Genomic DNA, 14,569 nt, shown 5'->3' on the forward strand with positions numbered 1-14,569 from the left:
ACAATTTTGGCTATGCAAAGTTGTCTTGCTTGGGCCACACTGACATTAGAATCAAGCTAGCAAACACATACATTGGACACCGAGGCTATTTGTTACTGCAAACACTCTTGCAAGAAAGCCACTCTCTTCCAGTCCTCCGTCTGTCTTGAGTTTCACGAAGCCTGCTTCTGAAGATAGCTTAACTGCAAAGGGATCTTTTTTCCCACAGTAATCATTAATTTTGCCATCAGCTTGTTTTACTACCACCTTGTCACTAAAATTTAAAATTAAAAAACAAAAGACTTGTTCACTTTCTCACCTTCATAGTATATTTTCTGCGGAAAAAAAACCCGAAAGGGAGGAGGTCTAGTTAAACGATTTAAACGAAATTTTTATTTTCTGTGAAACATCCATTATCTTTTGGCCATGCAAAGTTGTCTAGCTTGGGCCTTGGACCCGGTGGACGCCTATAAATATGGAATCGCTAGTAGTTAAAAATAAAGATATGACTTACGAACATCCGTCCTCAACGTGAAATGTATAAAAAACCACATATACATTCATTTTTTTTTCAGAAAAAATCTGCCAAGTACAATCAAGGTTACTGAGGTAGTTGCCAGGGTGCCGTGGGCTACTAAATGTCCAAGTAAATTGGTTTCCTGTTGCATTTTTAACATCGTCGCATCCTTAAAAAATAATAATAATCAAGTATAGTAAGGCGAAACAATTATGATGACTTATGATAAATAAATAAATAAACAAACAAATTGATAATTACCCAGCTAAATTACCTGAAATAGCAAATACAGCTTTACTCTTCGTTCCAACACCAACCGTCGTGACTCCAGCTATTTGGATACGATATTCAGTAGCAGGTTCCAGTCCCCTTAAATATGCCGTCATTGGCATGTTCTCATTTGTTGGTTTACCGACATTCATTTCTGCCCAGTTTTCGGAGGTCCATGCTTTCTTATAGAAAATTACGTAATAAGTAATAATACCATTACGTGCAAGTTTAGGTATCGGTTGCCAGCTGACCATCATTGCGTTTCCTTTTGCAATAGCTGAAATATTAGCTGGGCCTTCACTGGGAACTAAAAAAGAATAAAAATTTTATTTGGCAACTCATCTTTGAAAAAAAAAGAAAACAAAAGGAAAGAAAATAGAATGGAATAGAATATAAACAAGCATACCATCTTCAGAAGTTGTTTTATAAATTTTTTGGCTTCCCAAGTATTGAAAATTGTTTTGACTGTTTTGGACAACAATCTGCGTGGTATAGTTGGTGTACTTCATTAACCCATTCACTACAAGAGAATTCTGGGATATATCGGTGGTAAATACTGTAGCATTGAGAGGTAGGCCATCTGGCACACATATGATGAGGTACTCAGTAACAGAGGGGCTGCCAGGTAAAGCGGGATGAGGACCCCATTGTACTGTTATCGCTGTCGAGCTGATAGGTTGCACAGACACACCAGGCCATTGAAGACTCTCTGGAACTAGATTCGGAATTACCGGTTAGTGACCTTATTAGTAAAATCGGTACCCCGCTAAATAATCAGAGCTTTCAGATGTAAAGCACCAACTTCAAAATGATTTTCTTTATGAAATTCACAAATATTCAATTTCATCTGCCATAACAGGGTAATTTTTGGTCCGGATTTGGATTTTTGCTTGTTATAGAGTTCTGATCGCGGATCTAAACCACAAAATTGCTAAAAAAAAACAATAGACCCTTTCACGGTTTCCGACGCCATATTGTTTGGGGGGCAAAATTACTAAGGAGCGTATGGGAAAGAGATACGCGTTTCGTTATATTTCCTTTCTGAGGTATATTTTCGAGACCAAACTTTTTCTGTAGATGGATCGGGCGTTAATTTTAATGGGTAGAAGGGTTTGCATGCCCCTATTCAATCTCATCTTATTGTGTTTCGTGTCAGCGGACGATAAACGTAGTTCGTTCAAAAACGTGGCCGATTTTTTTTCAAGACTCCATTGGAGTTGTATAGATCAATAAAATAGTAATTTTCTAAATTTTAACTTTCAATTCTATTATTGAGAATTTTATTGAAAATGTAAAGCGTTGCTTGAACGTCTGGATATGACGCTATATAAAATACCATATTATTATTATTTATTATTATTATCATTCGTTTTGTTTGTTCACTTATTTTGTCTACGTTATTAGTCTATCATCGATTATTTTATTGAAAAAGCGAATGATGAGTATATAAGCGCGTTTGCGCATGATCATAATGCTTGTTCTGGACTGACTAGCGACTGAATAGCCTCTCATACATGCGAAACGATTGATCAAAATGCTAGATCCTTTGTAAGGCTGGATATCATCCCACATCGAGCAGCAAAAGCGAATTTCCTTTATAAATAAGTTTTTGATTGATTAAGTTTCGAGGATCTTTCGCATTTGAAACTAAATTTCGTCTAAAGTTCGTACGCAGACGACATAAGCGATCGATAATCATTTAAATATTAATCTTCTAACATCTTAGTGAGTGAGCAAGTGAGTGGGTTAGTGAGACACATTTGCATATTCAGACCCTCACAATAACTCGAGTTTCTACGCTTTGCGCAATCTCGTACCCAGAGCCTTTATTTCTTACTGCGCATGCTCGACGAAATAAATAGGCTCTGGAAAACTCCAATGACCGGAAGCCAGATTATGGCTAAGCACTACCAAATGACAAAAACAAAATGGCGGACTGTCATGTACTGTGGCCAATAAAAATTGCTCTCAATAAAATGGGCTGTGAAGGTAGGTTTAAGCTCATATAGAAACAATACAGAGCCATTATTTATCATAAAGTTGGGGTGAAACGATGCTTAAGTTGTGTTTGTCAACTGGATACGGCAAATCGTAAGTGTATAATAACTCGCCACTCATGTAGGATTACATTTCTGGTTCTGTTTGTTTCCTGCTCGATCCTTCGTAAACTTACATATCTTTATCGCCTGATTCTGTAGTTCACAACGGTACTAAATTATTAAACTATCTGGGTGTTTTTCGAATTGTATTCCTTGAATTTCTTGAGTTTTGACTTGAATATTTACATTCAAATTAAACTTTGATGTAAAATATTTTACTACCAAAATAAAGAAAACTGAACGGCCAGATACCAGTTGCTTTAATAATATTTCTTCATACGATCAAGAGCGATCAAGTATTTGTGGTCGGAATCACCATTTTGTATCGAAGTAGTTTCTACTTCCGGTGTCATCCTTTGTTTTCTTGAGAACCAATCACGAGGTCGGAAATACTGGAGTTTTTCAGAGCCTATTTATTTCGTCGAGCATGCGCATTCGAGTAAACAAACAGATACCAGTATTAACTTACTATTAGTGAGGGCGCCACTGAAGACAAAATATCGTGCTTTAAAACCAACCCATCTGGATGTAGCTCTGCTTGAGTGGAATCTTAGTTTAGCAGAACCTCTAGACATCCAGGTGATAAATCTTCGAACTCCACATACTTTACCAATTTGAAGCCCATTGCTGTCCTCAAAAGTAAGGTTGAACACTCTACAAGATAAAGGAAAACGTTTTGAAAATAGACTAAATCGAGGTGGGCTCCTTGATTCCAATCTCCTGTTTTAATTACAACGTAAACGCGAATCACTAAAATACATGTAGCTAGTTGAGGTACCTTCAAATCTCAGTTATTAGTAGCTCTGGGGTTATACTTCTTCAAAGCCTTTTTTGTTCTTAGATCAAAAGGCCTATTACAGACAAAGAAAATTATCCCCCGATTCTAAATTGGGCTTCCTGTGCCTAAAAAAATTGGGAGCTCCGCTTTTAGGCAGTGCTTGAATTTATATATTACGGTATACACCTAATTGAAAAAACGTTGTCGGGTTCAAAAAAAGGTTACATGTATATGACCAAAGCTAAGACCGAAGGGGAGCATGGGAGACAAACAGTTATGCTTATTTCATGCGTATTGCAGTTTTCCCTTTCTGTGCACATTTTATGCATCATGGCTTTGGCATGTTTGTTCCTGAGAAATGGGTTCTCTGTGTTTATTTAGCCCCAGAGGGCTTAGCGGGGGAGGGAAGAAAGAAACGTTGTCTTTGGCACGTTTGTTGCTCTTAGAAAATAAAAGCCGTTTTATCAGGAAAACAATCCTGAATACTAAAATAAAGAGTCGTTTTATCAACAAAACAATGTTGTTAATCTAGGTCGACCGACTTTGCTCTACTGTGCATTTTTACATGAGTACCCAAAATCCTTTTCGGTCTTAGCTTCGATGACGTTCTCGAACCCGACTACGTTTTTCAATTAGGTGTATATATAGTAACACTAACATGATACTTACAGGCACCGACTACTTATCGGTATACTGAGGTGTTCCACTATTACAACAATGACACCAGATGGAGAAGGAGCCGTGAAGTTCCACTGACATTTTGAGTTCCAGTAAATACGGGTTGGGTATCCAGGGCTTGTTAGTGTTCCACTTGTATCATTAATGGATTTGCCACAACCTTCGAAATGATAGAACAGTAATTTTTTCTGAGATAATGGACAAGAAACCAGTTAGTCAAATTTGAATATAAATAATACAAGCACACTCTTCCCCCCCAAGGAGCAGTATTTTTTTTTACTTATAGTAAGATATTAACTTACTCATTCAAACCTACCTCCTTTGTTTCCACAGTACCGCAAGTTACAAAAATGCTGTGGATAAAGTTTATAAACGTAAAAACCGCCACAGTTACGAACTTTAATAGTGTTATAGAAAGTACAACAATTTTCGATCCAATGATAGCACACAGTTCTCGTAACGATACCATCTCGAACTGCAGGATGTGTTCCAGACATCCATCCAGGAGCAGCAGTTCCACACCTGCTTTTAGGGACACATGAGGTCGCTATCTGTGTACCTGCCATTCCGCTAAAACGATACCAGACGATACCTAAACTGCCCAAAAAATATCGATCGCATTTCGCGTCTCCTGCTACACCTTGAGCTCGATCCCATGATGTCAGATTGTTGTAATATTTGCATTCTGCAATCGAAATGGAATTTAGGCTAAGTACTACTTGTCTTTTTCGAAGGGGGGAAAACCGGATAACCTGGAGAAAGACCCTTGAAGCACAGGAGAGAACCAACAAACAACTCTACTAGCATACGACAGCAAGGTCGGGACTCGAACTTGGGTACATTGATGGGAGGCGACACATTAGCGACGTACACCACCCCGGTGCTTTTCACTATACTAAGAAATGAGCAATTTGATATTAAGTTGAAACCTTATTTTTGCATTTTATTATCCAGCTTAAACAGTTCAACAATTTAAAGTTACTGTGTTTATTTTCTCGTAATGGTATTGTTACCTCTATCACGTTTAAACGAAATCCCTTTATTTTGTTATCACGCCTTTCTTACCTCCTTTATCACTATTTACAGTTATTTTATTACTCCCAAACATTGGCTTGATATTTTTCTTCCCATATCCAGATACCAGTGCCACTACTTGTACTTTATACTCTGTTCCTCCCGTAAGTCCAGATATTGAGATGGTAGCAGTGTCGGGTTCAGTCAGCACGTACAAAGACCTCTGGTTTACTGGTTTGCACACCACAACATATCCATAGACATATTCACTGGGTTTTAAGAAAGAGCCGTTTAACGCTTGCCAAGATACTTCAATAGCAGATGAACCGTTAACCTTAACACTGATATTCCATTTGCTTTGCGTTTCAGCTGCAAATTCAAACAGGAATGTCAATGCAGCTTTATGAGCTTATAAAGATATTGAAATATGATCACCATTGAAAATCATTCATTCCAGACTTTCGAGGGACATTTATGACATTTCACCAAGGCAACTGCTTCGCTTAGCTCCTATGTAGTGGCTACGGCCCTTAGAGGAAACAGCTTTCGTCAAAATAAAACGGTTTGATCCTTCCTTTACTGATGACCCTTCCTCTGAAGCCTCAGCCCTCCCCCAATAAAAAACAAAAACAAAAACGCACGTTCCCTAATTTTTTATGCAGCGAAACTTTTTAAAACCGTAATCTTACTTACCATTTTCCAAATTTCCATTTACCATGGCATATCGTACCTTGAACCCTGCTTTCATTTTCCATCCAGTTGAATGACAGTGAATATTTACCACTTTTTGGCCAATAACAGACATTGAATCCTTCTGGGTTGTACAAAACGTCTGTGTCTGTCCGTTAGTGTCAACGAGTATGCTGTTTGACCTAAAAAAATTTTCAAAAAATGTCTTGAATTAGTATAACAAAGCTGCAGTGAATTGTAATAATTTATCACAACAATGAAATAACAATAGTCTTATTTATCAATTGACACGGTTTTCTTTGTTATTCATAAAGCTTTATTTTTGTTATAACCCTCATTATAGATGCGAGGTCACGGCAAACGTGAAGCGTCAGTTGACCAGTTAAAAAAAATATTTCAAATAGCTGAGAAAGAATCGCAAAAAAGTTCAAGTAGTAGAAAAACAAAAGAATATTTGTCTTTGGTAAGAAAGTTTGCAAGAGGTTAAGTAAAATACAGGAAAACGATGAAAACGTGGTCAAGTTTGCCGTTTGCGGGGAGAAAAAAAGTCAATCTAAAACTCTCAAATAACTATATATTGACCTCGCATAATATAATGAGCAATTCAGTTCAATTCATCAGCCCCGCTCATGCAGGTTATTATTTTTTTTTTAAATCTTTTTTTCTTTATTCATCTGCTATTTTTAAGTCATATATATAAACATTTGATAAAAAACCTTCTCAATTGATAAATAAAATGCTTAATTACCGAGAACGGAGGCAATAATCCGAGGGCCGCAGGCCCGAGGGATGTATATCGTCTATTGCCTCCGTTCTCGGTAATTAATTCTTACTCAAGCCTAGTTTTCCCACCGATTCCCATCAGTTCTCACGTTCTCAGGCTTTAAAGGGGCAAATGGATGAAAATCAATGAAAATTGGAAATGACTTTAAACTTGGTTAAACTTATCTATATGGCCCAGAAAGTAGCCAAGCAACATGTCTCCTTCACAGTTAAAAGTCACTCAACCAATCTTTTTGGCAAACACTTTTCTCTCTTTCCGATTTCATAGAATATACATTTGAAAAGCTTACGAGCAGTCTCCATGTCCAAGTGTAATGTTTTCAAAGTACAGCAGTATGTTCCCATCAAATGGTGACTTGATAGTCCAGTGACAGGTGATTGGCTCCATGTAGTTGGGATATCCTGGGCTGGTTATCTGGCCTGTTAGGCTGGTAAGATTACCACCACATTCTGTAAATAGTTATTTAAGATAAGAGCATTAGGTTTATATTTCAAACTTTTGAAACGATATATTCAATGAGAATTGAACACGACAACGCTTCATTAAAATACCGTAAAAAATTACGAAGCGTATGAAGAAAGGAAGGCAAAATGTTAAAATAAAGACAAAAAATATTTTATTGCTTGATGGTATGTATTTGTGTATCCATGACGAACGGCGCATAACTTACGCATAGTTTTGTTGAGAGGACCTGCAAGGAAAGCAAACAATTAACAATTAATTATCAAATTGTGAATAATTAATGAGGAAAAAAAACACAATAGAAATCGGTCACTTCCAGCTGAGTTGACAGCATTCTCCGAAAGGAACTGTGGGTCAACCATTTTTGGTTAGCATTTTCCTAGCAGGGACTGAGTACATGATGTATAGATGTTAGTTATATCTCCTTGTGTCGATTGAAATCGAATTCCACCGTGAGTTCGACTACGGCGTTTATGCCGGATCAATCCTCAATTCTGATTGGTTGCATTCAACTTTCACACGGATTTTCTCACTCCAATCTCAAAAGTTTTAGTAGAACATGAAATTATATCCCTAAGAATTTGATAATAAATAAATATTTGTTTTGCTGTCCTTGAGTAATTCAATGTCTTATTTAAGCAGAACTCATCAGTTTGGAACAAACTGAGCTTCAAGTCAACCGAAATTGTTTTCCCTACATTTAAAAGCATTTCGATTATAAAATGTTGTCTGAAAAAAAGAATGTCGATAAATAAATAAATTTTAAAATGCGATAGAAAAGAAAAGAAGGCACAGCAAAACACATCAACATCAACAACAGCAAATTTAAAAACGCAGTCGAAACATAAATGACTAATTATCACAGTCTCCGCTCTCCTCATGTATAATGGATCATTGGATACAAAAGTTATGCACACTATTACCGGTCTTGAGAACATAAAACCAATATTAATAGAGTGACGACAAATACCTAATGCGTTGCCACAATATCTTGACCAACAGTTTGGGGTAATAGGAAACTCGTAAACGTAGAAATGACCACAATTTCGCACCCTGATGTTAGTTTTATATTCACAGCAGTTACCGTTCCAGTTAAAACAAACTTCACGTTGTATAATACTCCCATTAGTTAAAGGATGATTAGCATTCATCCATCCAGGGGCGAGAGTACCACAGCGCAAGTACGGGACGCACGTAGAAGGCATTTTGTCCCCAGCATCTCCAGAAAATCGATACCAACCAGGAGTAAAAGGATCACAATTCGGTAATGGTTGGAAAGTCAGAGCTTCTTGAGCATGGTCAGCATTTGATAGAATTGTGTACTTGAAACATTCTGGAGTTAAAGAAAATAATCTAATCAAATCAAACCTTAATGCTGTTTTTAAAGGAATTTCAAATGAAATACGTATGCCATTTCAGTCATTTCACAAATCATTTAATTTTTCGGCTAAATAGCCATGGTCTGTTATATCTGATATATAAACTGATATAGGAAAGGTGAAAAGTTCATTTGGACTTCTGACAGGTACATTCTATTTGACATAAGAAAGGTCTTACAGTGTTAAAGGCTATAGAGACTGGACAATGGTGTCAAAGTACTTCAACCCCTTCTCCCTCGGAATAAGTTTTTCACTCGAGCATCTACTTTTAAAATTCTTGATTCAGTAAAACGTAACAGGCCGACTTAGCTTCCTGACTTGAAGATTTCGGTAGCGAGATGAAAAATTACTGAAGTTTCAGTAATTCAATAAAAAATATAGGATGTTATGGATTAACTGATTCTAAAAGCTAACGTACCTTGATAAGGTGGTATTTGTAATCGTTGTCCTGATCGACTACTCATGGAAATTGGTACCGCTTTGTGTTGGCCGGATGGTTGACTTCCCGGCCCAGTTCCTTCTTCCGTGTTTTCGACTGGATTTACCATAACTCCTGTGGCTGACACAAACACAAAAGCAATCTTAACTGAGGTCGACTCGACGACGGTGAATACACAAGTAAGAATTAATTACCGAGAACGGAGGCAATGAGTCATATACTTCCCAAGGGGGCGTAGGCTCATTGCCGACGTTCGAGGTAATTAAGAATTTTATTTATCAATTAAGAAGGTTTTCTATCAAATGTTTATATAATTGAATTAAAAATAGCAAAAAAAATAGATAAATAAAGATAAATAAATAAATAAATAATAATAATAATAATAATAATAATAATAATAATAATAAAAGCCTGCATGAGCGAAAATTAATTAGTAATTGAACTGAATTGCTCATTATAAATGCGAGGTCAAAATATAGGGTTCATAGAGTACAAACACTAAATGTGCGCAATACTTATCACTAGTTACCAGTAAATATCACTAATTAAACAAAAGAAAATAATATAGAATGAAGCCATGAAACATTATCAGTTTATTCCAAGTTATTTTTGCGTGTGCAGATCATCAAGAGTTTTGGTCTTACAGAAAATGTATTGACTTACGAAAAAATGTTTAAAATTTACCTTAAACGTTTTCAAGCTTCTATCTTTTTCTGTTTCATACTACTTCATTTCATTTTTGGATACCAATCAAGGTATTTTCAACATTGTCTGATCAGCCTTCAGCAAAATAAGCGGATTTTTACCCTCTGGTTACCCCCCAAAGACGCATAGTATTATGGGGATGTGAAAGTAGAGAATACGCATTAGTAGACCCTAATTCCATTGTTTTCTTTTGTGTCTATTTGACTATTACACGTTGACTAGTATTTTTCATTTCACGGGTTAAATGCCTTCCCTCTAATTAGCACTATAAAACAACACTATTTAGTGATATTTTGTGTTGCACACTTTTAGTGTTTTACTCTAAGAACTATACACAGTCAATTCAAAAAATGTTGTCGTCGACCATCTAAAGCCTACGCGCCTGGACCGAAAGGAGCTCTGGGTAACAATAATTGAAGTCGAGTTGACTGCAGTAATTTTATTCGACTAGTTTTTTTTTTTTTTTTTTTTTTTGTATTTTATTGACATTTAAAAAAATAAGATATACTTACACTCGTTTAACAATAGGATAGACAAAAACAAAAAATATATATATATTTATAGCTAAAGCAAAATATAAGAGAGAAAGAAGAGGGAAAAGAAATGATAATAATAATAATAGTAGAAGTAATAGTAAGGTGCGGCTAATACAATTAAATAATTAAATTGGAAATAAAGGGTTCCATTTTTCCTGGTGATACTTTACTCTATTATTTTCCCTCGCAATAAATAATTCGATATCATAGGTCCTTCTTAATCTTGTTTTAAGGATTTCTAATGAGAGAGGTTTATCATTCAATTTACAATAATAAATAAGATATTTTGCTTCTAGAATCAGATGATTTACAATTTTACAACTAAGTTGATATTTTTGGCATTGAAGGATTCCAAACTGAATACTTCGTTGAACGTTGCTGTTCCCTCAAAAATATTTTTATCGTTTAGCATTTTACTGACAAAGTTCCAAAACGTTTGGACTTTTTGACAAAAGAAGAAAAGATGTTCCAAAGTCTCTACTTCTTTCTCACAAAAAGAACAGGAAGATGAGTCTACTTTGCCAATTTTGTAGAGTAGCTGATTCGTGAAGATAATTCTGTTCAATAATCTATACTGAAACTCTCGTAACCTAGTTCCTAGTGTGGTTTTGAAGTGAAGCAAATAAATTTCCTTCCATTCTAACATCTTGTTACTCCTAGAAGCCTTATATATTTCTCTTTTGCAGTTGGGGGTTCCGCTTTTTTACTAATGAATGACCAATATAATGTTCTCGATTGTATCTTTGTTATATCAATTTTTCCTTGTTTATTCGTAAATAAAATCTATCTGGATGTGATGGCTGGATATTTTTGGATATAAGTGACCATAAGTATTTTCTTTTCTTTTAGGATTTTACGCCACTCTTGAGGAATGGCGTCTTGTAAACTTAATATTTAAAAAAATAATCTAACGGAGACAGACTAACCCGAAAAGTTAACTGTTCTATTTTGAACTGGCCGTGCATATCAAATAGATTGCCAATCTTACATAAACCACTTTCCAATAGATTCTTCTTATAGACTGACCTATTGTTAATACATATGAACTTGTTATTCCTGTAATTTCTGCCCTGCATTCTTTATTTGATTTTTCGAGCTTCTTCTTTTCCTCCTCGACTGTAGTGTTCAAGAACATTACGCTTTTCTCTGTTTCATCCAGCGTAATAATAGTTTAAGACTGTCGACTTCATTGTGCATCTTGGTAATGGTTGTATTGATTGCACTTACGCAGTCTTGCAAGAATTGGATTTGTAAGGTAATATTATCCAACTTTTCCAACTTGGAAATGATTTCGTCCATTTTACGGCCAAACCGCTCCTGCCATATCGAGAGCAGATAACACCACGTCTGTTTAAGTTTCTTCGGCCAATTCGACTAGTTATGCCAGGAAGTGTTGAAGGAAAGGCTTTTTTAGTGCCTTCATATTTTCGGAATTGTGAACTGAATCATAACTACTTTGTTTCTCTTTCCCTAAACCCGAAGACATGCATTTGATGGATTGTTTCTAGTAGATATGAAATGGGCGTTCTACATCACGGGCCAGTAGGGGGAGGGGGGGTTCTACATCAGGATCGTGCGGATTCATTGCGGATAATCAATTAGATCCGGATTTTCCACTCGGTCGCCTTCGGATCTTGGATTTCGGATTCAGAGGGGTTTTGAGATCATCTTCTATTTTTAGATTGGTAGAGGGTGACGTCATTTTTATTATTCGAGGCAGGAGGGAATTTTTTCTTTCATTGTATTCAATTTGCGTGACAGTTCGATTTGTTATTCCTAATTTATTGTATGTCTACAGATTTTTTTTTTTTTGTTCTCATTATCTTCTCATCTGCGTGATTGCCAGTCGGATTCGCCTCAGTGCAACTGTCGCTGCGTAATATTCAAATAATGAATGAACGTCATGCATCATGACAAATTTGATTATATTATATTTATTTCGATCTCGTATTTGTGAGAAATGTTTGACAATATTTTAGTTATACTCGAAATTTTCTAAGTCGCCCAAAATCGTAAATTATGACCTCTATTATGATTCGCAGTTTGCGGTTTCTCTGTTCGGGTAAAAGGTCATGCAGACATTGATTATCATCAGACGTGAATTTGTATTGTCGAGGTTCGCTGAATAAAGTAAATATTGACCACAAGTGCTTTTCACTCAAGTTTCTTTATTTTGCATATTTCGACAGTACAACTTTATTGGTTTACAGTTTAGTTATTGCTGTTGAAACGGTTATATTTGATTAGAAATTTTCCCACTTGGCTAATAAAGGAAAGTAGTCAAGGTTCATTCCATGGTTTTCCTCTTCATCCATTTCTTCGCTCTCTTGTCGTGGTACGATGAGTTTCAATTTCTTTAATTTTAATGACATCCGGTGAATCGAATCGCAGTCATTACAGCAGTAAAACGTTTTCTTTGTGTTCTGTTGATTCGCAGGGAACACGCTCGTACAAATGTCACACCGGACACCCTCGTTCATGTTCCTTGAGTAGTGACCTTCGTGCCAATGACAAGTTGGGCACCGAACTATAAAGATCTTTGAAAACTGCCGGGGTTCTTGACAAACGTGGCACTTGTTTTGCTCCTGTTTATCATAATCCAATTCCTCGTCCATACCCTCTCCTTTTCATCCTCCTCCTCCTCCTCCTCCTCCTCCTCCTCCTCGTCATCATCATCACCATCTTTATCATTAACGCTATTTTCTTCCTCCTGCTCTCCTTCGTTTTCTTGGTCATCAGTTGAATGACAACAAGATCTACCAACAATTTCTGATTGTCGATGAGATGCTTGTTAATCCCAAGTTCTGCCAATCCATTAGTAAACGTTTTTAAACCTGTAAAGCATACTCGATCAACTCTATCATGTTGGTTAATAGAATTCTTCGTTGATGAAAAGTCATTTCTCCATGTGAATTCCAATACAAAATGTCCTTAGAAGCGGCCATGCTGTGAAGTAAATTTAGAGCCTTCTCCCTCGGTAGGTTTTTAGGAAGCTGTTGTACCATCTTATCAATTTCATTATCCAAAGGTTCCTCCTCACTAGAGGTCTCGGAGTCTGATACTTCTTCCTCAGAATCCTCAACCCACTTAGTCTTCATGATGATCACAGAAGTCTTAACAAGGTGCAAATGAATTTCGCGGGATAGCGAAGGGCTATTTATAACAGGAAAAGACTCAAACCGACATTAACGGTGATGCAATATCTTCCACAAATCCTCCGCCCTTAATTTGGCCAAAATTGTTACGTTTTCTTTGTTTTGAACGGTACTGCTGAGTCAGCTAACGCTCTGATGTCCTTAGAATGAGGTCTTAGTGCTCCTTTCTGAAAGTAAGAAAGTGGAATTCCTCCTTTCAATAGATTATGGCAGACCTCACACATTACATGGACTTGTTCGGGAGTGGCTGTCGCAAGCAAAACTTTCCTTTGAGGCTCTGGGCATTTTAGTCAAAAGATGCAAATAGCCAAAGTTATCACGAAGTAAGACAGACATGTTTTCTCTCGGGATGGTTTGTTCAAATGAAGTGATAACGGAAAGAACTATCGTATTTATTATACAACTGGCTGCCTACTATCTACACTAGATTCTATACTAGACTCTAGTTTAGATAGTAGATCTAGTGTAGATTCTAGTGTGGATTCTACACTAGAATCTCCACTAGAATCTCCACTAAAATCTACATTAGATTCTACGCTAGAATCTACACTAAAATCTACACTAGAATCTACACTAGAATCTACAATAGAATCTACACTAGATCTACTATCTACACTAGAATCTTATGAAGACTAGAATTCCTGCGCTTGCCAACTGGATTCGTATAAATAGCGCTCCCTATACGAATTCGCCTCATTCTTCGAAAGACGCACGATGACACGGTCCTGTCCTATTTGCGAGAAGCAGCAAAATAATTTATACACTCATTTAAGTCGAACTCATAAGTTGGACAATTCGCAACGAAAGTATTGGATCGGTCAAGAACAAATGTTATGGGGCTGGACCGCTCTCGGTACGAGCTACGGGATCTTTATTCCACTTCTCTTCTTCAGTTCTGACTTAAACTAATTACATGAGCTCTATTTATAATAACTTCATGACTGGTGTCACTCCACAATCAATGCGATATTATCGCTGAGTCTTGATTGGCTAAAGGAAATAGTAAATTCCTAAGTGTGATATCTCATTTAAGAATAATACGAGTGAAAATCATAGAACTAAACATAGCTTAAACTAAAGTTAA

General features: G+C 36.5%; 1 protein-coding gene across 2 annotated transcripts in view; it reads right to left on the bottom strand.

The window, feature by feature from the left end:
• LOC116303578 (mucin-like protein) overlaps nucleotides 1-14,569 on the bottom strand; it is a 37,831-nt gene that overhangs the window by 19,622 nt on the left and 3,640 nt on the right. Inside the window, exons 2-14 of one of the 2 annotated variants that reach the window (XM_089040680.1) lie at nucleotides 9,069-9,203; nucleotides 8,242-8,604; nucleotides 7,480-7,500; nucleotides 7,099-7,258; nucleotides 6,029-6,207; nucleotides 5,387-5,704; nucleotides 4,638-5,006; nucleotides 4,313-4,481; nucleotides 3,335-3,519; nucleotides 1,173-1,481; nucleotides 771-1,073; nucleotides 494-665; nucleotides 72-253 (exon numbers count right to left, since the gene is read on the bottom strand). In XM_089040680.1, coding sequence (XP_088896806.1) covers nucleotides 72-253; nucleotides 494-665; nucleotides 771-1,073; nucleotides 1,173-1,481; nucleotides 3,335-3,519; nucleotides 4,313-4,481; nucleotides 4,638-5,006; nucleotides 5,387-5,704; nucleotides 6,029-6,207; nucleotides 7,099-7,258; nucleotides 7,480-7,500; nucleotides 8,242-8,604; nucleotides 9,069-9,203 — 2,865 coding nt within the window. Of the gene's footprint in view, nucleotides 1-71; nucleotides 254-493; nucleotides 666-770; nucleotides 1,074-1,172; nucleotides 1,482-3,334; nucleotides 3,520-4,312; nucleotides 4,482-4,637; nucleotides 5,007-5,386; nucleotides 5,705-6,028; nucleotides 6,208-7,098; nucleotides 7,259-7,479; nucleotides 7,501-8,241; nucleotides 8,605-9,068; nucleotides 9,210-14,569 lie in introns of both variants that reach the window. The other variant, XM_089040678.1, reaches the window with a different exon arrangement.

Source organism: Actinia tenebrosa, unplaced genomic scaffold, assembly GCF_029948245.1.
Source record: "Actinia tenebrosa isolate PJP-AT-01 unplaced genomic scaffold, QUT_ActTen_1.0 PGA_scaffold8__29_contigs__length_14323225, whole genome shotgun sequence".
NCBI classification, from domain to species: Eukaryota; Metazoa; Cnidaria; class Anthozoa; order Actiniaria; family Actiniidae; genus Actinia; species Actinia tenebrosa.